The sequence below is a fragment of the Acanthochromis polyacanthus genome, chromosome 6 (genome assembly GCF_021347895.1).
Source record: "Acanthochromis polyacanthus isolate Apoly-LR-REF ecotype Palm Island chromosome 6, KAUST_Apoly_ChrSc, whole genome shotgun sequence".
NCBI lineage: Eukaryota > Metazoa > Chordata > Actinopteri > Pomacentridae > Acanthochromis > Acanthochromis polyacanthus.
In genome coordinates, this window is record NC_067118.1 from 24,652,732 (window position 1) to 24,677,993 (window position 25,262).

General features: G+C 39.0%; 1 protein-coding gene across 1 annotated transcript; it reads right to left on the minus strand.

Moving 5' to 3' along the window:
• Nucleotides 1-6,628: 6,628 nt before the first annotated feature.
• LOC127534554 (uncharacterized) lies at nt 6,629-18,590 on the minus strand. Its single transcript, XM_051950026.1, has 3 exons — nt 18,321-18,590; nt 15,206-15,289; nt 6,629-7,294 (listed from the first exon to the last, which is right to left on the minus strand). Exons 1-3 carry the CDS (start codon nt 18,450-18,452, stop codon nt 7,193-7,195), a joined length of 318 nt encoding a protein of 105 aa, XP_051805986.1. The 5' UTR covers nt 18,453-18,590; the 3' UTR covers nt 6,629-7,192.
• Nucleotides 18,591-25,262: the final 6,672 nt, after the last annotated feature.

The following is a 25,262-nucleotide window of genomic DNA, read 5'->3' on the forward strand; positions in this document are numbered from 1 at the left end:
AGAGTTGAAGATACAAGGTTGTGTGCATTAAAAACATTAAGCTAGGTATTGGGAATATACGATTCCCAAAGCAATAAACCTCCATCACTGAGCTGAAAATTCTGTGACCTGATGATACTGGTGAGAAACCAGTTCACTTTTAAGTCGCGGTCATTTCTGTTTTCTATGGCTGTCATTACCTTCAAGCAGATACTTGTATATATATTTGTGTAATTCTACACTGAGTAGTGAACCATACAGCTATCTGTACAGAGTGCAGCCCATGATTGCTGTCATGATCTTCATTCACATTCTGACTACGCTAGTTCCTGAATTGTTTGTGAGAATATAAATGTACGGCTGTACCTGAACCAGAAATGGGTTCAACTGTTCGATATGACAATTCAAAATGTTTGGTCCTCTTTTTGTTGCTGACTTATCAAGCTATGTGCTGCCATAAGGATTTGTCAGATTACTGAGCCAGGTAGCACACAGGTGTTTCTGTTTGAAGCAAACTTTGAGTTTAAACTCAAGACTGATGAAAATTGATAAATGAAATACTTGAAAAATAAATTGACAGTTGGGCCTTGGGCCTATCTAGACACTTTCTGGCTAACTTGCGTACATCTGTTGGCATGCACAATTACATTTTAGTAATAATACTTTCTACATGTTTGAGTTGCTCACCTACATCACAGAGGATACGCACAAGCTCATGTTTCTTTCAGGGAAAGACTGTTCACTCCACCTCAGGTTTTGGCTTTTCTCAGCATTTTACCCAAACTGTTCTCATATTTTATACAAAACTGCCATTTCCCATGATGTCTCAGATTTTCATCGTATTCAGTGCTGATAGATGTGTAGGAGTTTTATTTTATTCATTTTTAAAGGCAAGCATGTCAGAAGCAGGTAGAAAACATGGCTACAATCCCTTGGCTACTATTTCTGACCACCCTGAGAGTTGACAAACAATGACGATGGGTACTTATTCCGTTCAAATGTAACATCACGGGGTCCTGGCAAAGTGTCAGCATGTAGTGAATTGAGTGAGACCAGGTTTGTTAACTTGGCTAATTGCAAGTTTCGCGGATTGATTCCACAGTGCTAGAGTGCCATTGGGCAAGACATTGAACAGCTAGTCTTGTTTTGCCAGTTCATTCTGTAGAGCATAATGATCTGTCTATACCACATTATCATTCTGCTAAAAGAAGGGGGAAAAATAGCACCGAGCTTGTTTGTATTTCTTCAAACCAATCACAGTCATCGTAGGTGTGGCTAAGTAAAGGATGTGGCTTTGGTGTTTCTGTGAAATAGTGACGGATGAAGTTGTGTTGGTGGAACATTTGTATACAGGGAGATAAGCATTGTGATTGTAATGTTTAATTCACTGCATAAAACTAGCAGGGCTGAATTACTGCACGATCCAAATTCTTGGCGAAACTTGAGAATTTCAGCATAGTAGGTTTCTGCTTGGAGGTTGTTGGGGTTGTTTGCCATAATGTAGAAAACTGTAACATACAGACAGCAACAGGGAAAGAAATGGACTCCCAAAATGTTTGGCTAATTGCAAACGTATACCTGCATCCTCCATCTGGTGAGTATAGTCGCTCCCAATGCAAGGCAATCATCTTGTATGGAAGCTCTGCCACCATTGGTGTGTGAGTCTGTGAACAAGAAACACTGTAAGACCCTTTAAATATCAGTGAGGTAAAGTGCTTTACAAGTTCGGGCCATTTACTATTCTACCAGAAGCATGCACACCTTGTCAAGTGGATAAATATTTGTCTCTATGCCTCAAATTTGAATTGATTGATGCTTCAATCATCAACTTTCAGAGTGGAACCCTATATAAATGTGAACTTATTTTGCCGTAAGCTCAACAAAACATAGTTTCAAGGACCTCTGACAGCAGCGTAGCTAGAACCTTGATGGTGAAGAGAATCGGGGCATTCACCGCAATTTCATTGTAATTTTGATTGAAAGAAGCATTTTACTGTTGAAAAAACACAATTTCCGAAAATATCGCATACAGTCTCTTCTTTTAGTCAATATCTTTGGTGTGGAAAAATGAACCAGTAGCAATAAAAAAAAATACCTTGAACGTAACCTTGTCTTCGGCAGCAGTGACAGCCGGGCTCCTCAGGGTTCCTGCTTTGAAAGCTACTTCACCAAGGTACAGACAGAACGTTATCTCAAGCATACGTAAATGTGTCAAGCCGAGATGAACTTAAGTAATTCAGTGTTAGAAAGCCAGCCAAGTCTAAAATCTTTCTCATCAGTTTGTATGAATGTGCAACAAAGTATGAATGTCCATGGGGCTACCAAACCCAGCCTCCACATGAGAAGATGTCTCTAAAAAGACTTCAGTTACTTACCTGATAGGGAACACATCACATTAATATTTTACCTGCTCCCTCCAGCAATTATTTCCTTTAAACAAATGGAGTCTATACGGGAGTTGGATTGTTTTATCATTTGAAAGGGACAAATAAAAAGAAAGGAAAGGAATTAAGACCCACCACTGGGTCTTGATAAAAAGAAAAACAAAAAAAAAAACGCATCTCTAAGAAATTTTAATTAGTAGTCATAAGCAGACTATGTACCCTGCATATACCACGCTGACCATGTCGGACATAATGAGCGCCTTTGGTAATCTTCAGAAAAGCGCTGGCTCATTTTTGCGTTGTCACTGTATATACTTTTACACTAATTAAACATAAATACAAAGCAGTGCAAGTGGCACTTTTCAAAGCGATAAAACAGACGGTAGGCCAGAGGCAATCAGAGATACGAGCTGTCAGTCTCAGGTAGAGGCTGCTATCCTTCACAGTGATATTTTAACATTTGTCGGAGGAGATTTTCTCAGGTTGAATCATCAATTTAGAAGTATGTCTCCAAATCAATACCAGCCAGACTGACTATTCAATTTATTTTTGAGTCTTAAACCGTGTAAGCCCAAAACGTAGCAGCAAAATGTTTGCAGATTGCTCCTTCCTGGAGATTGGAAGCTGTGATCAACTTGGATTTAGGGCAATTTTGTGTAAACAAAAGTTTTTTACAGCAGAAGAAAAAAACAGGTATCAAAGTGTTTCTCAAACTCCCCCTGCAGCACAGTCGCTTTCTCTGTCTGTATGCATAGTATTTTCTCCAAGATATGATTAAATGTACTGCGTCTCTCTCGGTCCAGCACAAACATCTTTGTTCAGCTCATTAGCAGGCATTTCTTTAGGTTGTCTCTTCGATTGGTCAGAACTGCTCATGGATTCATTAAGCAAAACAAACAATAATTAGTGGTTTCAATTTAAATGTGCGTTTTTTGGCCACTTGGAGCAGTACAACAAGCTGTACATCCTTATTATTGCATAAATTTTAATCTGTTGCTTATTTAAACCAACGGCTGGCACATTAGCATTCGTTTTGAGTCATGTTTCTGGTGATTCGTTTTTCGTGCAATTTCTCCTTAGGTGCTAATGCTCCCCTATGTTCACAGGGTAGTTGAACAAAATAGTTGGTCATATGTGTTACGTGGCCTCAAGTTTGGAATTTGGTCATTCTTATCTTCATTTTTCTAAATTTATTTTTTGGACTCATAAATGATGAGTGGTGAGGCATCAAAGTGGCTCAGACATATTTGCATTTTTATTGCATTTATTATATATAATGCTAATAGGTGTGTAGGAGTTCTTCAAGTTTAAACAAAATGTTAAATAGGTGATGTAACTCACAGGACAAGACTGAGGTCATTTTTTCCACTTAGTTTTGTTTTATTTAGTTTTATTTTTGCTCAGTTTTGGCATCTAAACTACTTGGTTCGGTTCAGGAAAACATCACGGCTTGAGTTAATATGCAACCTTTACAATATTTAGCACACGTTGGGTCGGTGGATCCAGTGGTGTAGTCTAGTTTTTTCTAGTGGGTATACTCCGGCCTCATAAACCAAAGCCCAGTCAGGTTCTCATATATGTGCACTCACACACACAAACAGCAGCGGCAGCTCCTTTATTTCAAACTACCAATTAGACACTTATAGACATTATAGCGTCAGCAGCTCCTCCTCCTGCCATCAGGTAGACCTGATGTTTCCTCTTCATCAGGTAGAGCTGATGTTTCCTCTTCATCAGGCTCCCTTTCCTAAATGTTAACCTTAGCTCCAGCTTTAGTGTTTCCTAAAGCAACAGTATTCACAGGACAAGCAGCAGGCTTATTAAAACACTGAAATAGTTTCATTTGGCTTTGCTTTCTTTTTGTTGTTTTTTTTTCTCCACTGACTGGCGTTGGATCATTAGAGGTTGTTGACTCATGTCCCTCTTCTTCTAAGCCAGGGGTATTCAGCTAAAATTCAGAGAGTCCAGTCAGAGAAAATGGATTAAAGCAAAGGTCCAGAACATCATAATGTCTAACTTGAATTAGTGTGATATATGTTGATGTAACCTGGTAGTTATATTAGAGTCTGCCTGTAATCAAAAACTGACCATCAAATAAATTCATTACGGTTTAAAAAGTTATTTATTAATAAATGTCAAAATGTTTTTATATGGAAATTCGGGACCTTTTCTAATGGATGCACGGTGTATACCGGCATGTTGACACCCCTGGGTATACGTATCTTCGCGCATTTTTGAGTGGGTATACGGAAGTTTGGAAAATTTTCTAGTGGGTATACGGCGTATACCTGCATATCACGTAGACTACACCAATGGGTGGATCTGACTTGAGGAGGCAATGCTCGCCCATCGTGCTGTCATCACACCGTGAAACATATCCGGCTTTACTATCTATCTTCCTCTAAATGGAACCTTAATTTACAAAATTAACATCATGCTGTATTGAAGGAGATTTACAACTAGTGATTTGGACCAGGTACTCATTAGGAAAATGTTTGAGATATTAAAGTAAGTGAGAAGTAGGACCATTTTCTCAAACACTTCTTTACAATCTAACTACTTTTAGAAATCAGAGGAGTCGCCCCCTGCTGGTTATTAAAGAGAATGCAGCTTAAAATCACTTCTTTATTTGCTTTATTTTTTCACAACCACAGCCTTCATCCATACTGTCTAGGGATAGTTGCTGACTTCATCTGCTCTTTGGTTGTGGACACGTGGTGCTCTGTCCATTTATCAGAGCTTTGTTTACTATTACAAAATTGATTAAAATAATGAGAGTAAAGCTATATGAACTAAAATCAAAACCATGACCTTAAAAAGACTGAAAACCTCAAGAAGTCCAGGTCTGCAGAGTCTGGGGAATATTCTCTGAGGGTTTTCACTAAAAGGGACACTTTTCACATTACATATAGTCATTTGATCCATTATTTATATAAAAATATTGATTCGAGCCGCTTCAAAGTATTCGGCAGGTACACTGAAGCTGCTGAAATGTGACCCTGAACAAGTTTACTTTTGGTCCACTGTGAATTTGCTTTAGTCCCTCTGCTGCCAATTAAGCAGGCAGTGCGCTCAGAACCAGCTTGCCCGAAATAGAAATGCAGTCCAACATGGCACTACATACTAATTTCCATAAGGTATGTGCCCGAACTGACTTTTAAAATTCCTTTACATCATGCCACCACAGTAGCAGACATTAAGGAGATCACTGTAATCCTTTGACCAGAGCTTGACAGTAATGTCTATTGTAACTACAGTCAGCAGTTCCAGGAGTGCCAAACAAAAAGAGAAACTTTGTTTTCAGCTACAGAAAATGTTGCCATATAGTTTGTTCTCACAGCAGCAACAATAAGGTTGTCATAATGACGACGAACACCTTCACGCTGGCACTGCTAATGAACTGATACTGTTAACGATCCCTGCTTTAAATTAAGTCTTCCAGAGGTGATGGAAATAAAAACTCCCAAGGCATCAAAAGGGCTACATGAATATACATACAAACTTACTAAATGAGGAAACAATAAAATCAAATGTCTAAACTTTCTCCTATGAACCTGTGTTGACCTGCAGAACTGCAGCTGAAAGGCAGTGTGGAGCAATATAGTCCAGCATGGGAATGAAAGAATAAGTAAACAATTAAACAAATATTGTATTTCATGTCGCTTTTAAACTAAAATGCATTCCAAAGTGGAGGAGAAAGTGGAAACCTGTGTAATTTGAAGTAGCTTTCATTGTTGATTTTGTGGACACTCAATGCTAGATCACTTATCTCTTTTTAATTTCAAAATCAGCACATAGATAATGTCATGGTCCATCCAGTTACAATTTTGACTGAATTTGAAATAATAGGACAAATCTCTGTGAAGGAAGCAGTAATGAAATCGTTGTATATGTTCCTGCTAATTAGTCACCAGTTTCTGCAGATACAAAATTTTAATTAAAATCATCGGTTTCTCCTTTAAGAGGCAACTTCTCCTGCTCAGTCAGGGGTCTCATTCATTATTCCATTATGGTTCACAGCTATAACTATAAACAGAGTTTTTTTTCCCTGTTAGCTGATTAAAATGTCAGACACACAGAAACACATAAATCAGTTCTAACCAGCACTAAAAAGACCTTTCTACCTCTTGAAGGGGATTTTTTTTTGTGTGTTGTCGATCATGTCATTGCCACAGTGCAGATGTGGACCTGAATCACAGGCGGCCTTGGAGCGTCTCCCGGAGCGGCGGGAGAGGAAATGTCCCCGAACAAAGCACGATTGAATGTTCAAAATCATCACACACCCAAAGAACGCCCGCCTCAGCTGGCCTCTGAAGTGTTGTCTAGTTTGTTCCTCTGCCAGCAGAGAGCTGTGGGTATTAGCCGCACACTTCAGCATCTGAGTGTTTCATACAGCCGAGGGGTTTCGAATGCTTCATTACTGATTTGTCTCAAAACAAATGTCAGTAAACAAAAAGCCAGACCAAATCAAACCAGACGCTGACAAGAAATCACGGGACGTAGATCAGTTTTATTTTCACAAAATTGATTCCCACTGACATCGTCAACCTGTCATTCAGGAACATGATCACAATACAGTTTGCCCATTATAAAATAAAATGTCTGTACAACAACGCAGGCAATGAAAACCAAAAAAAGATCATATAGTCTTATTTCTTCTTTATCATCTTTATTTACTGAAATCTAAATTATACTGCATCCCACCGTACATTTTTGTATCTAAATCATTTGAGTTGTGAATGAAAATATGGGATCCGTTTATTTTTTTTATTTAACAAACATCATAAAACAGCAGTGTCAGTGGCTGCTAATATGTATTCTGTCCACTATCATACAGTTTCAGCATGAGCCCTCTTGAAGTCATGGATGAACTGACAGATCAGCCCAAAGAGGTCCTGAGAGTCTTGGTCTGCTGGTTCTCCAAATTTAACCTGGACAAAAGAACAAAAAAAAAAAACAGGATCAGCTACATGAAAATTAATAACTTTAGCATGATATCAATTATACCTCTGGAGACCTTTGTGCTTGTAAAAATTGTTTGACAATTAACTTCTGCATTTACTTTCATCAGTGAACTGGTGCCTGGGTCGCGCATATTCTTCTGAACAATGGACTTTTGAAGTAATTACCTCATATACTGCCTCAGCATGCAGTCTGATCCTTAAGTGCACTTATACTATGAGGTAGACATGTACTGCCAAATTAACACTCACACCTAGGTGGTTAAGGGTCACTGGCAGAAAAATGTTTGTGATTCTCAAGTCAAACTTTATCACAAAAGGTCACTGCGGCTAAGTGTACTAATTGGCTTATTTCATGCTGTTGACTGTGCAGACTGACGTTCAGAGTCAAGATCTGCTGCTGACTCTCTTTCCTAGCTCTGTATTATGCTTTATATAATTTTTTTTTAAAGCCAGTACATGCTATGTTTTCTCATTGCCTCTTTCTCTCTTTCTTACATGATTTTGCTCAAACAAACCTATGAAGCACAGATATCAAGCTGTTCCTCGTACATGCAAACACATACACAATGCGCTAATGACACTAATGGCATTAACCAGCCTTCAACACACATTGGATGAGTTTCACATATTACCCCCATAAAATGCTAAACTTTTGAAATTCCATCTTCATGTTTCACTTTTTGCATGGATTAACCAAGCAAGATAGAAGTCTTAAGGCATTGTATGTTTTTAGGCAGTTTTCTTACTTTTTTCTCCCTATTTCCAGTCCTTATGTTAAGTTAAGACAACACGCTAAGCTGAATGTTGGCTGTAGCTTCATATTTGCCACAGAGATGTAACAGTGGTATATATCTTCTCATCTTATTCCCAGCAAGAAAGTAAACAAGCATGGTTCCCAGGATTTCGAATTATTCCTTTCTGATTAAATATTCATGGCCGAAACAGCTACTTGCGGTGGGTTTGGACAGATTGAGGCTTTCTGGAGACATCTGCTCTGTAGGCAGAAATAATGCCGTTGGTTTAGTCAATGGCAGCGCCAAAGAACCACGGTTTGTTCAAGTTTCAAGCTGCTTAATCAAAGTCACATATGTCTGTGTGGAGAAATGTGTACTCAGCTTAATAAAAAGCAAGCTTTGCTGTGAAATCATTTACCCCGATCAGCCACAGCATTAAAACCACCCGCCTAATATTATGCAGCTCCTTCTCATGCTGCCAAAACAGCTCCGAGTTGCTGAAGTCTGGACTCCACAGATCTCTGAAGGTGTTCAGCAGATGCCTGAAGCGCATTAGGTTGAGGGAAGTTAATGAATCTGGTTTATTTTTCAGATTGAGATCTGGGGAATTTAGAGGCCAAATCAATACTTTTAACTTTTTTTTTAAGTTTGCCCAATCATTCCTGAACAATGTTTGTAGCATGCTAGATGGCTTTGTCCTGCTGAAAGAGGCCAATGTCAACAGGGAATACCTCCTCACTGTCATGGAGGGTGTACGAGGTCTGCAATAATGTGTAGGCAGGCTTCAAAGTAACTTTCACATTAACGCCACAGCTCAAGGTTTCCCAAAACAATATCACCCAGAACATCACAATTTCCTCCCCCAGTGCATCCTGCTGCCATCTCTTTCCCTGATTAACAACATACAATCCACATGATGAAAAAAACCCCCAAGATTCATCAGATCAGGCCCACTTCTTCTATTGCTCCATGGTCTAGGTCTGATGCTAATGTGCCCATTGTAGAGGCAGGGATCAGTATGGGCAATCTGACCGAGGTGGTCCTTTTGTCATTTCTGCTCTCCCTGAAAATTTCACCCAAATCCATTGGTCCGTTTTTGAGTAATGTTGCACACAGACAGATTAACAGAAGTGTGCGAATATATGAATGTACGCCAACAGTCACGTAACTCTGTTGCATTTCTTGGTGGAATAACAATCTGTAATGTACTGAGTTGCAGTTTGTGCTACCGTAGCGTTTCTGTGAGATCGGACTATATAGGCCAGACTTCACTCTTCCACGTACATCAGTGAGTCTTGGGTGCCCCTGATCCTTTGACCAGTTCACTGTTCAACTGTTGATCTGTATTAACCACTGCATACCAGCAACACTCCACAAGACCTGCAGCTGTGCAGATGCTCTGACCCAGTCGTCTAGCTATGAAAGTTCGTTCTTTGTCAAAGCCACTCTGATCCTCACACTGCCCATATTTTTGCTGCTTCCAACACATCAACAACAACCACTGACCGTTCACGTGTGTGAAAGTAAAGTCAGGATCTTCGGTTATCATTTATTTATACGTTAATCATCTGGTAATCATATCTGAGTGACCAGTTGTTTACTTGTTTATTTGTTTTCAGAGAACAAAGTGCTAACATGTTTCCTGGTTAGCCCGGCCAGTGTTTCAGTGATCTGTGTCTGTTACACAACTTTAGTCAGAAATAAGGACTTTGAGAGCCTCCTGAGGAATGGACTTACAGCGAAAGGACACTGCTTTCTGTATAAGAAATGTACAACTAAGAGTTTTCCTGTGTGTTAGGGAAAACTGGTCACAGAAATAAATTTAGAGCTATGTATACTGTCCAATGAAAACTTTCTCTTTGAGATAAATGCTTTTATATTTGTGCTTCTCAAAGATATTTTGTACAAACTCTTATTCTCCATATTGTACAATACTGAATATACCAACAACCCACCAAAGTCATTTTTGTTTTTATTTTGTTGATACATACTCCCTAATTTTCTAATTAATATCTCACCCCTTGACTGGTATATATTTCACTTCACCTCTCAGTGGTTTAAATGTTTTGGCATTTTCGATGCATTTATCGCAGTTTTCTACAGGTTGCTGGTTCATTCACTTTGCATTAGCTGATTGGTTATCATTCGTGCGTCACACTTGTTCACAGCTTTGCGGCTATCAGCTGACTGGTAGCAGCTCATAATGTCGACGCAGGTGTAAGACATGGCCGTTACAAGCGACACTAATCACTGTTACTGTGCCGCTGCTCTCATGCCAACTCTGGTTGTTGCTGCAGCTCTCTACACCAGCCCAACCTCATGGACAGCTGCTTCTGCTGTTTCTGATCTTGTTGACTGAATAATAATGTAGTGTGTAATGTGAATTTGTACAAATGGGGAGTCGTTTTCTCAGAAGAAACCTTGTTGCTGCAAGCTGAGAGCTGCTTGAAAGAGCAATGCCTTTTCTACCAAAATGTAACTCAGTAAGTCCTTGACTCATCTCTGACTGAATGAAGAATGATTCCATGGTAAATGCAACCAAGGATCGCTTATTTTAGAAGTGGACAAAAATTGAACAATGACAAACTAAATTTCATTTAAAAAGTCACATTTAAAAATTCATTTTTAAAGGTTTCTCGTGGCACAGTCTTTAGATATAATTTTAAATGTAAGTTAATCAATTGTTACATTATAATGATTATTTGCCACAGATAAATTGCAGAATAATACCTACACTGGCTATGAAATGTCACTTAACTCTCCCAAAAGCTCAACATGTAACAGCTGACGGTGAGTGTCTTTGCATTAATGTGTCCCCTGACATTTCTGAAATGTTTGCACAGGTGTAAGATGCTTTCTGCAAAGTCCCTGGTAGCAAAAGAGAGATGCGAGCTAATAAACACCTGTTCTCGCTACAAAATATTACGCTGTCACATCAGATGTGCAGATTAGTGTATTTGCATGCTCTTCTCCCAGCACTCTGCCAGGAATGCTCAAAATTACACATTAACTGGGGCAAACGACTTTATCTTTCACTCATTTTAAATGACGTAATCCCCTGCACAGCCTGTTACTTGATTAGCTTCATTGTGTTTTTCAGCATATTTAGCATTTCCGGGCATTTTTGCAAACACATGCTGTACCCAATAAAACCAATTTACAGGCGCACTTCAAAAAAAGCTTTAGAAGAAATAAAGGGAGTGCTACTCTTTGAATCGATGTGCTTTCATTTTAACGAGTGAGGATAAGAAGGATAATGAGATTGACTGTTGGTTGCATGTGTACCGTACCATGGTGGTAGACGCTAAGCTACAAAAAATAAGTAAAATCAAAAAGATTTGATTATTCAGAACTCCTTTATCTCGAAACTGACATCAGTAATGCATAAATTGCTATCCTGAATCCACCAATGTCAGAAACGGAAGGTATTAAAAATTGAAAATATAAACCAAGATTACTAATCCTATACTTTAATCCCCTCTATTTAGCATTTCTATAAGCACTATATGCACACATAAAATGTCCTTACATCAAAAATAGTGATAGTATAGCTGCTGTTAACTTTATAAATACAAATAAAACGATGAGACTAGACATTGACATGTTTATTCCACCTAATAGAGCCATTTGAATCATCTTTCATGTTCAGGACTGACCTTTTTGCTTGAAGAAGCAAGATTAAAAGGTGCAGTTGCTGAGGAGGAATCGATTTTTGTTATATCATGTCTTATTGACATGGTGTATCAAAGATGAGCATTGTATGAAGACTGTCTGGTATTGGGACACACAGAAGCTGTCAGCTTTTAGTGTTGAGTCATCTTGAAAATCCATCAAAAAAAGGAGAAATAAGAGAGGACATGTTACAGCATGTTACATAAAATGTCTCCTTTTATTTAGCACTTGGAACGGTTTTTAAAATCAGGCCTCTAGACTAACAAATGGAAAAAAAGAAGCCATCCGCAAAATCAACGCTTCAAATTTTTCATGAGGTCCTTCTATGTTTAATAAATTTGCATGTTGTCTATTCAAGGGCATCATTAGGAATTCTCTCTTTCCTCCCCTGTGACATGTGACTAAGTGTGATGCCTTTTCCCTAACCTGCTGCTTCCCTACACTACACCAGAGCACAGTCGGCCTTAATCATTTTCTCTAATGCTCCTGAAGGGGTTGATTGTACTTTTGAGATGTTTTAAAGGCACAATATGAGCGTGCAGGCAAATCGGATAACAGGAATAGGGATGCAGGTGGGTCAGTGAAGTACAAACTGCAGTGTGTCCATCCTGTTGTTTTGATTTCAGCAAAACATGGAAGGAATATGCTTGATTGCACTTTGTTCAGATTTTTAAAGAATATAGGGAATAGCCTGAGAAGGGAAAAATGAAGTCAAATTAAGAAGATCTGAAAGCCCCCACAAATATATCAACTAAAGTTTCCGCCTCTGACAAAACATTCAGGAATAATGCAACATTTTGGCAGCTGTGCCTGGTGATTAAAATATAATTCATGGCCTGAAGGAGACACTACAGTTAAAGGTCAACTTGTTAAACTTTAAAAGGCCACAGCCGCTACACCACCTGACCATTTTTAATATAACTTGGAGGAGTGATTTATGTTAAGAATAGGGAGATAATATTGTAATCTATTAAGATTAACCTAATAGTGGAATAAACTTGGATTTATCTATTAAGGATGTTCCTTTTTCAAAGTTTCACATTTTGAAAAATATGCTTATGTGCTCTCCTCAGATGAAAGGACTGATGCCATTCTAATATCTGTACAATAAATGAAAAGCTTGAGCTGGAGGAAGAAAATTTTCTCATCAGCATGTGAGATGCATTTCTTCATTTCCCCATGATTTTGTGTTTAAATTAGAAGCAGATAGCAGTTCGTGCATATGATGTTTAGCTTTAATACAAGTTTAGCCCACTTTTTGCACTTCTGATCCAGCCGTGTTCTCTGCTCGATCAAATGCAGATCCACCATGAGGATGCTGCTCGGAGGCCTTGTCTCCCACTGACCCGACTTTGCTGCCCATATTAGATGCTAACCTGCTAACCCTCCTGACAGGGAGCGACCTGCCTCTGAGAAAGGTGATATTTGCAGGAAAACTGGCTCATTGGTTTCTGAGCTGCACTCCATGATTACTTTAACTGGAAAAATCTATAGAAACTTTATGACATTGATTAAGTTCTCATGGCCAGAGCTCTTACGAGCTCGGAGGTGCAGGCAGTCCAAGGATGAGCACCACTCGTGGGCTCTGTTAAGGCCAGACCCCACGGGAAAACTTTCAGAAGCACTTTTCACTCATTCATCCCTCATGAATCCTACAGAACAGATACACTTATTTTTTATCAATCCAGCTGTCTACACAAGTGCTATAACAACTCATGTTTAATTCACACACAACTGCCACCGAAAGCGAATTTTCACAGTCTACAAGTCTAGTTTCTTCCATTTTACTCATGTAACTTCTGTGATTGTGTGTTAGACTGCAAGTAGTTCCTAAACACAAGTGACCTACATTCACTGGTGTGCCTGAACACATCTTTTGTACACACAGGCCCAAGACCAAGGCTGCTACTGAGCTAGTGTGCTGCTTGCACCACACAGCTCATAGAGACATTTTTACTGCTCCAAACTATAACTGCTGTCTGACAAGTGTGAGGACTTGGAACGAAAATCTTGGAGAAGCAATATTTATCTGCAACGTAATGTCCAGAGAGTTTGTGTCCAACCATTTGGCCAGATGCAATGGCTTCAGCCAGTCAAGCTGTTTGTTTTCTGTCTTTGTGCTAAGCTAACCATCTGCTGGCTGTAGCTTTCTGTTTACCATACAAATACATAAGCGGCATCTCATCCAACCTTTGGCAAGGAAGCAAATACGCATCTTTCCCATAATGTTAACTTTAACTTGTGAAGATCTGAATATTACATGTAAAAACACAAATTATCCCTTTCAGATCTTAAATCTACGCTAGTCGCAAAGAAATAGATGAAAGAGATGCTGAAGGTCCCCCTTTGTTTACTCCAATAGGAATCATTGGAGTGCACATGAATCTAATTGTGGGTCTAGTATAACACAATTCCCTTCCAGGCCTAAAGCTCACAGCTAATGCTATCATATCTCAGCGCTCAAATACAGCAGCAAGGGTAAGTGGACCCTCTATGATGATGGATTGTCCATAGAGATATGGGAAAGATGAGAAAATAGGCACTACTTTTGTATTGATTGCTTTTGGTGGTGGACTCCATAAAAACAAAAGACATAGCACCTGTTAAGATGTCCAAAGCAGGATTGAGCTCTATAAACCTAATCTAACCAGGTTAGTGAACGAAGAAAATGTTCTCCTTTATGGACAGTGTGATGAAAGAATACACAGGGACCAGCGCCTCCACTAAATCTGATGATATGTGTGACAGAGGAGTTTTCTTCATGAGAGATCCCGTGCCAAGACAAAAGTTTAACAGCAAATACAGATCTCAGATAAAACTCATTCAAGGATATCACTACATTCAGTCCACATCATCAGTCCCAAGTAGTCCAGTTTTGAAGGAATATACCTTTTTACAGACATTTTTAAATTAAGATGTCACAAAATGTACAACAAGCACAGTATGAATCACACAAGTTATAAACCACAAAAATGTTGTGGTGTGCTTCTTTGCTTTTTAAAAAAAAAGCACATCAGAAACTCGCCAGGGGTGAGCGAGCAGCTTTTAATCTTCTGTAGAGCGTTCATTTATGTGACATTGCACATTAAGGGTTGGGATGAACTTGTCTCTCGCACTTTCTGGCTGCCGTGACAATTGTTCAACAATCCTCAAGATATTGTCCAAAGGAGATAGCGTAGCATATTTCAAAGCTGCTAATCAGTTTTGGTAGGCTTTAAATGTTGTCGAGACCATCCATGGCTAGAAACTGTACAGGAGATGCAATATATACTTGTATAAGTCCTCAAGGACACCAGGTGCAAAAGAAGTAACCTTGTGGGCTTTCTCCTTTGAAATATATTTAGTCTCCCAGTGTAAGGTGGTAAGATAAGATGACAAATAATTGAAGAGGGCCATCTAGACAGTACCAGAACAGACCATCCATCTTTGAAGTCACACAAAAGAGATATTGAAATAATAACTCAAGGATTACCAGTGTGACAGAGTAGAGTTTCTTCATCTCCTCACACGTTTTCGTCAGTGCTGAGAGATCCGCGTTGTATTTTTCAATAGCAGTCTGTGGTACAGAAAAAAGTGGAAAAAAAGTTTGGACAATCATCACTCAAACACAGTTAAACTGATTTTTATGACAATGTAGTATTTTCTCAGAAAAATAGACAATTTATTATTTGGAAAACCTTTCTGTGGAAATTGGTGATATTGTTAAGATGATGATTATGTTAATTACTGACCAAAAAAGGAACACATTTACATCAATAAAGTGATGCAACAGATATGAAAAAATATGAGACAAGACCATCCCCTTGTTTATTGTCTTTTTCCGTAAAACAGAAAGCATCTCTAAAAACAAGCTGTTCACTTTTGCAGCCTATTGTGATGTCAGAACAGGATAAGCTCCGCCTACAGCTGGCTCCTCCTTCTCTTTTGAGCCCACTGCAGTCCAACAGCAACTGACAAATTACAGCACTTTTAGTGATGATTTACAAATATGTGCAGAACAGATTGATTTTTTTTTTTTTTTTCCTCATAGCAAGTCTTGAGCACCATTTCTTTATCTGGCACATGTCCAGCGAATGACCTTGCAGTGCGGAAAATCTACATGGTCACAAATTCAGGGCGGTCCACAGTCTTGGGTGAATGAGGAGCTTTATACCATGTTTATCCTTGCGAACATGCAGATATTGAAAGCATGAACTGGTCAGGCACTAAATCCTGAGTGTGTGAGTTCACAGGGGCCGAAATGTTTGGGTTTTTTTTTAAAGGAGGAATGCAACACAAAATGATCAGCTGCTCAGTGGATCGCCCCTTGTTTGTGACATTACATTGATTAGACTTTTTAGCAAACTACCAAAAGTTCGTAAAGCTGTGAATATCTATTAATCAACCGTGGACAACCAGGGTTGATCAAAAATTTCAGAGACTGACGGCAAACATCGCATTCTTTGTTAGTCAGCAGCTAAATGATCCACCCTTTGTGTGGAGGATCATCAGTGGTGATGGCAGGTGGGTCTGCAGCTACCACCAAGAGAAGAAACAATAGTTTTCGCAGTGGAAGAGCTACAGTTTCCAAAGTGGGACAAGGGGTGTAATGCTCATTGTTTCATTAAATTCATCAGGTTGTCCACTAAGAATTAGTCCTTCAGAGTCAGACTGTCAAGGCAGCAATTTAGGCATACAGTTTTTTAATTTTCATGGTTAAATTCTTCTAATTTTTTGCTAAACACTCGTATATTTGTCAACATTTTTACAATAAACTAGTGCAAAGAAAAGGGAAAATCTGCAGACATGCCAGCTCACAGAATGCATGCAAAATAGTGTTGGAAAGTCCTCTTTGGGAGTGTACACACTGAAAGGTAGTGAGTGAGTCAGTCAAAGTTTGTGTGATTGGGATTGGACCATTAAACAGAACAGATGCAGGAGATAGGTGAGCCTGCAGGCCTCTTTAAGAAACAGAAGCTACAGACACTGAAACAGGCCATTTGGAAGGGGCCTAAAACCAAAGGTATTATAAGCGTGATAGAATTAATGACCTATGCAGTATTTTCAGTGAAAAACCTGAAATATACGTTTGAGACTTGCATTAACTTGTTGAAATACAGGATCCTTCAGGGTACATTTTTCAGCTTTTGGCCACTAGTGGCTTATTTTTTCAGAGTTTGTCATGATAATTCAAGTACAGCTGGCAATATATTTACTGGCTTTTTACAGATCTTCAGTTGTTCTGATGTGTTTGTCTTGGTTAATCAAGGACCAAGGTGGGCCAGAAATAAAACGGAAACAAAGTAGCAATGCCATAAAGTGTGTGTTTGTGTTGGAGCTCATCCAATATGTATGTCAGTGTATTCTTGTTTAAAGGCAAAAAAGTAAGAGAATGCTACTTCACCTCATTTAATTTTGTCTCAAAGTTAACATGAGAGAAAAGCAGGAGTGAAGCTGTAGCACTGCTTAGCCAGCACACACACACACACACACACACACACACACACACACACACACACACACACACACACACACACACACACACACACACACACACAGACACAGACACACACACACACACTCACAAAGGGAGAGATTGGGTGGGAAGAAACAGTGACTGAAAGAGATGCAAATTTAAAGGTTCATTATAATGCTGCTTTATCAGAGTTGTCTGCTCAGCACCACAACATGAAACGAAAGACCAGGACTGTAACAATCTGCCATTGCTCCCACAACATTACAATTCTGTATTTCTGCTTGTTTATCTGACTTAAAGTGTTTGACAGCGTTGTAACATGATTGAAGCAGCCAGGAACACCAGCTGTACCTTTTGTACCTGTTTGCAGAGATGATTTAGTCAAAGGAGTTTGAAAGTTTCACCAAAAATCTCCCACACTCCTCACGGCTGATTCAATCACAGATGGCTAAGCTGATGACATTATGCCAATGAATGATTTCTTCACCTAAAGTCTCCATCTTGCAGGATAAATACGCACTTAGAGTTGTGAAGGTGTGTTCATTTTAACTAATATTCCGCCCTCAGCCACCGAAAACAGTTAGTTTGTGCTGTAATTGTTCCCTGCTGTGCAAAATCCTTAGCAGATCAGTGTTATTTACATCCTTAGCTTTGGTAAATATCGCACTAAGTTGAATAAATATGGCGCTGAAAATTTTTTTGCACCTAAAATTGATTTGCAACAAGCTTAATAAACACTGTCTCAAACGCTTACTGTCGACTGACTGGCAACACTTTTTGAATCTGGGTTACTGTGTACTGATTTGCACTAAAACGCCAAGTCAGATTCCTCGTATGTGAAAGCCTACCTGGCTATAAAATCTTTTTTGATTCTGATATCTATGAAGCTTTTTTGTGAAACTCCACCTGTCAGCAGTGGGTTGTTGTAATTGGTTGTAAAAAGCATCTATGTGCAAATGAAAGAGGAGATGAAAAGAAGACCACAGGCTGATGTAAACGACACAGGTTGCCAACAATTAATGGGGCTGAGAAGCACTGAATGTAATCGATACTGCTGTTTACAAGATGACTCCGCAGCGTACCTTTAAATGATGGCATAAATAAATACTAAACAAAGGGTTTGCTACTTCACCTTCAAGTCTTTGGAGAAGTTCGGGTGATGAGCTCCAGCGTTTCTCTTCTTGGAGGTTTTTCTGTACTGAACGACTTTCTGCAGCTCATTCTTCAGGACTGAGGAGACACACACATCTTGGTTATCATCCATGATATTTGAGCGCTGAAGCAAATAGCTGCTTTAAATCTGATGCTGCCTCCTGTGCGATCATGTCGAGTGTTTTGTGTGTGCCTGTGGCAACTGTTTGCAAGTCATCCTATATAGACCATATATTGGATTGAGACCCTACACTCCCTAGACGAGTGTTTCAGCAAAGTATACTGGAATCACAATTACAGAAAGTAAATGTTGCTATCACACCTCCTCACAAATAACTTCGTTGGCACAAAAAGGAGGGTCAATATTACAGTGATCTCAGCAAATTTGGACACTGTAGTAAAATGTGATCTACTCACCATCTACCTCTGCGGTCAGGCCTTTGATGGAAGCTGTCCAAGAAAGGGGGATGAAAGGAGAGAAAGGCAGAAAATACACGTTTCACTTAACAAGCCTCAACTGAAAAGTACCACATAGATTTTTTTCTTTCCTTTGGTTTTGATCAAATCTTGACGAGCAAATACCTCCAGGGACAGTTTCAAATTCTGCCAACTCTTGGGTAAAAGAGGCCAAGCACGGTTCATGCAACATGATCTGCTCCACAAGGGCATGGAGCAAGGTGAACTTCTTGTCTCTCCCGCGAAGCTGGGAGAGCTAGGGAAGGAGAAAACAGGGTAAAAAATGGGCCCGGCCTAAACTAAACCTGTGGTCTCCATGCTGCACAGGACATAAAGGAAACAACACAAGCATGTACTGTATATCTGTGTGTGCAGCTTCCTTTACTGAAGGCCAAACAACAACAATCTATACATTCTGTTTACTCTCAGGATTTTTCTTTTTTTTTTCTTTTCTAAAAACAATTTTCACATGTCTGTTTTCAGTTGTGAAAAAATAAGCAGAATTTTTTTTGCATTTTTTGACACATTTGGACAAAAAACCACTGATCCTCTTTGAAATAGTGTCTGCAAGATGATTAACTTGAACATCACAAGAAAAACTTTGCTTTTTAAATATTATTTTCAACAAAAATACCAACCAATGTAATATTCCGCCTTGGATAAAGTCAGTAAAACCTTGGCATCAGAAGCTTGAATTTCCTCCATTAGCTGAAATAACTTCCTGTTGACATTTTGAATAATTGTCCACCATTTCTGATTCTGTTTTTGACCAGCCTTCAATGCAAAATTCCTTCAGTTACAAGATGTGTGGAAGTTTTTCTGGCATGTTCGGTCTGTTTCAAAACCCCACACATCATTTCAATGGAATTTTTTTCTTGACTACACAACTATCCACTTCTTATTTTTGAGTCACTCCTTGGTGGTTTTGCTTGTGTGCTTAGCAGCATTGTCCTTTTGAAAGGTCTTCCTGTTCAACTTTCAGACAGATGGCCTCACATTGTCTTCAATCAGCATTTGATGATGTGCAGAATTCAGCTGAATCAGTGATTGCCAGCTGCCCAATCCCCGAGGCACAGAATCATAACATTTCCACCATCAAGCTTCACAGGTGGTCTGAGGTTTTCTCCTGAGAGTATTTCTTTGGTCTGCTCCAAATAAGGTTACTGTGGCCAAACAACTCTATCTTGGATTTGTCTGATCAGAGCACATTATTCCAAAAGACCTGCTGATTGCCTGTATGTTCACTGGCACACTGCAGTTTTGCTCTAATGTTCTTTTTGGATGGTAAAGGTTTTTCCTGGCATGCCTCCCGTGACGGTCAGATTTGTAAAATCTCATTCTGATTGTAGAAGCAACATTCAGACATGAACAGCTACAGATAGTTGCCTGTGGCTGGTGATAGTCTGGAGTTCTAGGAGACTTCTCCTTTTCCAGTAGTCGGCCTCCTCATGGGTTGAATTTGTTGTTCTGCACAAGTTGGCAGTTGTTTGAAACTTAGACCTCTTGTACATGATTTTCCTGACAGTTGAATGATTGTTTTCAAACAATATAGAGTTTTTCTAAACCTATTGCTGGGCTCACAAGCATCCACAGTCTTTTTTTTTTCTCCTGAAGGCCTTCGAGAGCACTCTAGATCTTGGCATGATGACACCACACACATCAATAACAATGAGAAAACCAGACCATAGATATCAGAGGTTTAAATGAGACAGGTTTAACCTGTCACTCCCAAAGGAGACTCTAATCATTGACTGCAGCTCTGAGTACAGGGCTCAAAGTTCAAGCAAGTCAATCCTATCAAATTACTTTGAATTAGACTGAAATATGATCCTTTGTGGTCTGAGAATATTGACAATGTCGTTAAGAAAATGGTAAGTTATAGCTGTTGCCAGAAAAAAAGTCATTCCTTTAGTGATGGAAAATTGTAATAAATCATCTGTTATATCATTTGCAGTATTCCACAATGATATGGTCTGGTGCTCAGGAGACAAACCTTATCAGACCTCAACTAGTCCAAAATCTGGCTGTCAGGTTAGTTGAAAGCATACAAGCGTTATTAAAATGCAGCAGGCTGTTTTGCTCCCATGAAGATGCTAAACATTACTATTGTTTACTTTTCTTTATAAAGAAAGGAAATAGTTAAGTACACCTCACCCCTGTGCTGACCAGTTGGTCCATCCATGCCAGTTTTGACAGTAGTGTTGCTCCACTGCTTCAGATTTTGTTCAGAATTTATTTGTTTTTTGAGAACCACAATTAAGTCTGTAAATAATTTTTGGCAGAATTTTCCTATTTTCACATGTTTTCACACCTGGGGAGTCATTTTAAAGGTTTAATTTCTCTTGAAATATAATTTTCACAGGCATGGAACTTGGTGATCACACAGACAAAATAGTTATTTTTTTCCAGCTTTTTTGCATTCTCACGGGCTAGTAGTTCCAGAAATTGGCCACTGCTGGAGCCATTCAGTCATTTGGATCCGCTGGAAACAATTTTGTCGGTGTCCTCCTCAAGTTTTGTGGTTGTGGGGATTATTTTTCTGGAGATATTGAACTGTTAAAATGCCCTCCCAGGTAAGACGCTCTTTTGAATGTGAAATGCAAAACGTGTCAGGTCTGAATAAATGAATAAATTGTTAAAATTCTGTAAAGATGTTGTACAGAACCTAGTTTTAGTTCCCAATAACAAACAAGTAAACTCTGAACAAAATCTGAGATGGTGCAGAAACATATTTCCAAAATTCTGTCTGGATTGTAACAGACAGCTTCTATTTGAAATATCTTTTCTAGTTCTGTGCTGTGTGAGTGTCATTATCAATAACCAGCTGTAAAACAGCTTTTAAATTATATCCGTGTGTTATTTCAATGCCTCAACTTTATTAGTACGTAGTAGTATAAATAGCAGCTGCTTTCAAATTCTGCTTTATTTTTATAAAATGGTAATGACTCTGAAATTCAAGCCATGTTTCGCTTGATGGTGCCACATCATTGAAATGCAAAAAGGACCTCTCTAGTCCTGTGATAGACACTCAGTCTTTTTCTAGGTTATGTTGTTTACCGATTTAGGGTCCAGGCTAGACTCTGAGGGATAAAAATACAAGACATGCACCAAGTATTGATGCTCACAAGCGAAAAGAGAAAAAAGCACCTAAAAAGATCTGAGATAACCTCGATGCATTTTTCTTGGAAGCAGTCAGCCATTAATTTGAGGAGAGTTTGTCTCAAGCAGCAACAGTTTACTCTTCTCAATTACACCTGGAAAAACCTCTGAGGGAACACAAGGCCTCGGCTTCATTAAATGAGGCAGAGGACGTTTTACTTCTGTGCCAAGAGCGCTGCCCCTTAAACTCTCCCAGCAGAGAGACCTGCAAAGAGTGGTTCAAACTAAATTCAGAGGAATACACAATCACAAACCCCAGAAAAAACTATGCTTCCTTCTACGTATACATCACACTTAAAATAATCATTTTTGAATACAAACGTATTCCTTACCCAGAGTTAGATGAGTGGATTGATACCTCTCTTGTACCTGACTGATACATAGAGGGGGAACAGCGAAGAAGCCCACCCACCATATTTCCCCTCATGACCACTAAATATAGTCAGTTGATATTAAATGTCTTTTCATTAGTAAAATTAGCCATGCTCATCTTCAAATAACATTGAAATTATTTTTTCTGGTTGGAAAGTATTAAAACAAGTGGTTTTATGGTATTTTGATATAATATTTTGATAGAACTTTTAAAAAGTGTCTGTTTTTAATAAGAATGTGCAGTAGATATCAGCACTTTTTTTACTATTAACAATGAAGTCATATCCCCATCCCATTTCTGTAAAAAGATGAAAAAGCTAAGCTAAGTGAATCCTACTTAGCTTGACTTAGCTTAGTTAGCTGGTACCCTGGTACCTCTAAAGTCTCCTAATTTTCACATTATGTCAGTTTCTTTGACTTCTTGAAGTCACACGACCTGCAGAAAGTTCAGGAAATTGCTTATCTTTTGAAGATTAAACAAACAAGATGCTACATTTTTATTGGTAAGCATTACAGGTGCTAGAAGGAAAATTTGTTAACTCTGGACAGAGCTAGTGTAGCTGCTTTCCTCTGTTTGCTAAGCTAACCAGCTGCCAACTGCAGCTATACCCAATGCAGATAAAAGAAATGTCTATCTTCTCATCTAACTCTTGGACTAAAGGTGTATTCTCCAAAATGTTGAACTACTTCTTTAACTAAACCAGAAAACAGGCTCAGAGATTTTTGCTTGACGACAAGATTTGCTAGCTGACTGCTTTTACTGACGGTTCACCTCTAAAGGTCAATTGATGGTTTCTGCTTCCACATGTGCAGACCAATGTAGACTGTGGCTCATTGGTCTGCTACAGGGACAGATCACATAACTTCTCACACTGAACACACAGCACTCCTACGGATGTTTCTCATAAGCTGGCTGTGACTTTCTGTTTTGTTTTTGTTTGTTTTTGAAGGATATAGCAATAATTATAGAATGGGCTTCAGCACTGTGTTAATGATTATTCCAGAGATGTGCCAAGCATAACTCAGTAGCCTGCAGCTGGACTGTGTTGCCTTCCCATCCCAAACACAGTGAGTGGAGACACTGCACGGGATTTCTGGAGAATTTGGAACTTTCTACTGTGTTTGGGCGCCGTAGATAAAAAGCGAGTACAAAATCACAGCACCTACAAAGTCTGGCAGCGACTACTTCAATTTCAACTCTTTCAATGATAAATCATTAAGGTGTGGAAAATAGTGAATGTTCTCAAAACAAGCATTATTTTTTTGTCTTAGTACTGTGTATGCATGAAATATTTAAAGAGAAGACTATCATGATCTGTAACAAGTTCTAATACAAGGCAAATTCATAATTTCCTGGTGTGATGAGGTTAAAAGCACAGATGTTAAATAGTTTGCGCAATGAATAATGTGTTAAAAGGGATAAAAATCCTTCTAAAAGGGTATTAGTTACACATCGTTTTATTCTTTAGTGTTTAAATAAAACTGCAATCACATGATCTGCAAGCGTATCTCAATTGCAGATCAGTTGCTTTGATTTGCAGTGTTTTTCAATCCAGTTAAAGTCCACTTTGAGCAAATGTCACCAAGTTACTGTTGTGGTTATTTCTCCCTGTTATTCTGCTCTACTGTTGGTTGTGACACTCATGAAATGATTTTGACAATTTGCCAAACACGTCACTGTCAGCATGTTTGTGTTGTACTCTAAGTTAGAGGCAAGTTTCATCAACCAGAGCCGAGCATGCAAATTTACACGTGCACATCTAATTACAATTTTGCACAGATATTCTGACATTATTGTAATTTGATAGATTTTCATGCAGTTTCAACTGGAAACTGGATTTGTTTGTGAAAATTCTCACAAGTTTGCTTTAACTCATTTCAGTCAAAGTCATTGTTGAGGAAACTTCACCAAATCACCGTGATTACACATGTTCACATTTTGGGCTGCAGACGGTCATCAGCAGACCTTTGGTCACATGGGGCTCAATTTTTTTTAAAGCCAAATCATGCTTTTTACTTCCACAAGGATCTTTTGGACGTGAATTTTGTCAGGATCCTTGTGGAAGTAAAAAGCATGATTTGGCTTTAAAAAAAAAATTGAGCCCCTTGTGACCACATTTTGTGCAAAGCTTGATTGCTCCTGTGAAGCCCAGCAGTGACACAACTGTCTGAGTGACGGTGTCAAAGACCTGAGTGAACCTGAGCGACCCAGAGAAAACTGAAAGATGCACTGAAGCCCTGCTGTGTATGTCAATGAGCAGTCTTATTAGCCTAGTGCTGCAACTCAATCAAAGGTCAGGCAACAGCGGTGGACTCGTACTTTAGTTAAGGAGGAGAGTCGGAATCCCTTGGCCTTTTCCTTTCCGGCGTTCTTGTTGAGGTAATTGCCAATGGCGAGGATGTACTCCAGCACGGAAACAAATGACCTGGAGTTGTACAGCTGCGTGCACATTCTGATCTTCTGATTAATCAGCTGCAAGACAAACACAGGGGCGAAGAGCAAAGTCATTTTGTTCTGTAATCCAACCACATACAGGCCCTCACATTCATTCCTCTACACAACAACTTTGTGAAATGTAAATGGATAAAGGCTGAGGCTTGTTCGGGGGCTCTCTGCTTGCTGACAAAGAATTGACAAAAATAACTCGGGGCTTTACAATTTAACATTATAAACATAAACAGCCATCCCACAGCACCTCATTTGACCTCATAACATGAATAATCACGACCCTGTTGTTTGGCAAGATGATTATTTGGTATGCAATCATGTCAAGTACAAATAGCCCTCTAGAATATTAAACAAGTTGCCTGTTTAACCATTTCTGAACAGACCCTGTTGAATATGGATTGAAATCGTACTGGGGAAAAAAATTAAAGAGAGATTTAAGGTTTTGCCAGTGGTGTATTAGCGGAAAAAGGAGTTGATGCTGTGGGA

What these genes read in the sequence shown, in the direction of transcription:
- LOC127534554 (XM_051950026.1), bottom strand. Translation starts at nt 18,452, where the DNA reads ATGGATGATAACCAAGATGTGTGTGTCTCCTCAGTCCTGAAGAATGAG. An exon ending in ACTTCTCCAAAGACTTGAAG is followed by an intron (nt 15,290 to 18,320) that starts GTGAAGTAGCAA and finishes TCTGTACCACAG; the next exon opens with ACTGCTATTGAAAAATACAA. An exon ending in AACTCTACTCTGTCACACTG is followed by an intron (nt 7,295 to 15,205) that starts GTAATCCTTGAG and finishes TCTTTTGTCCAG; the next exon opens with GTTAAATTTGGAGAACCAGC.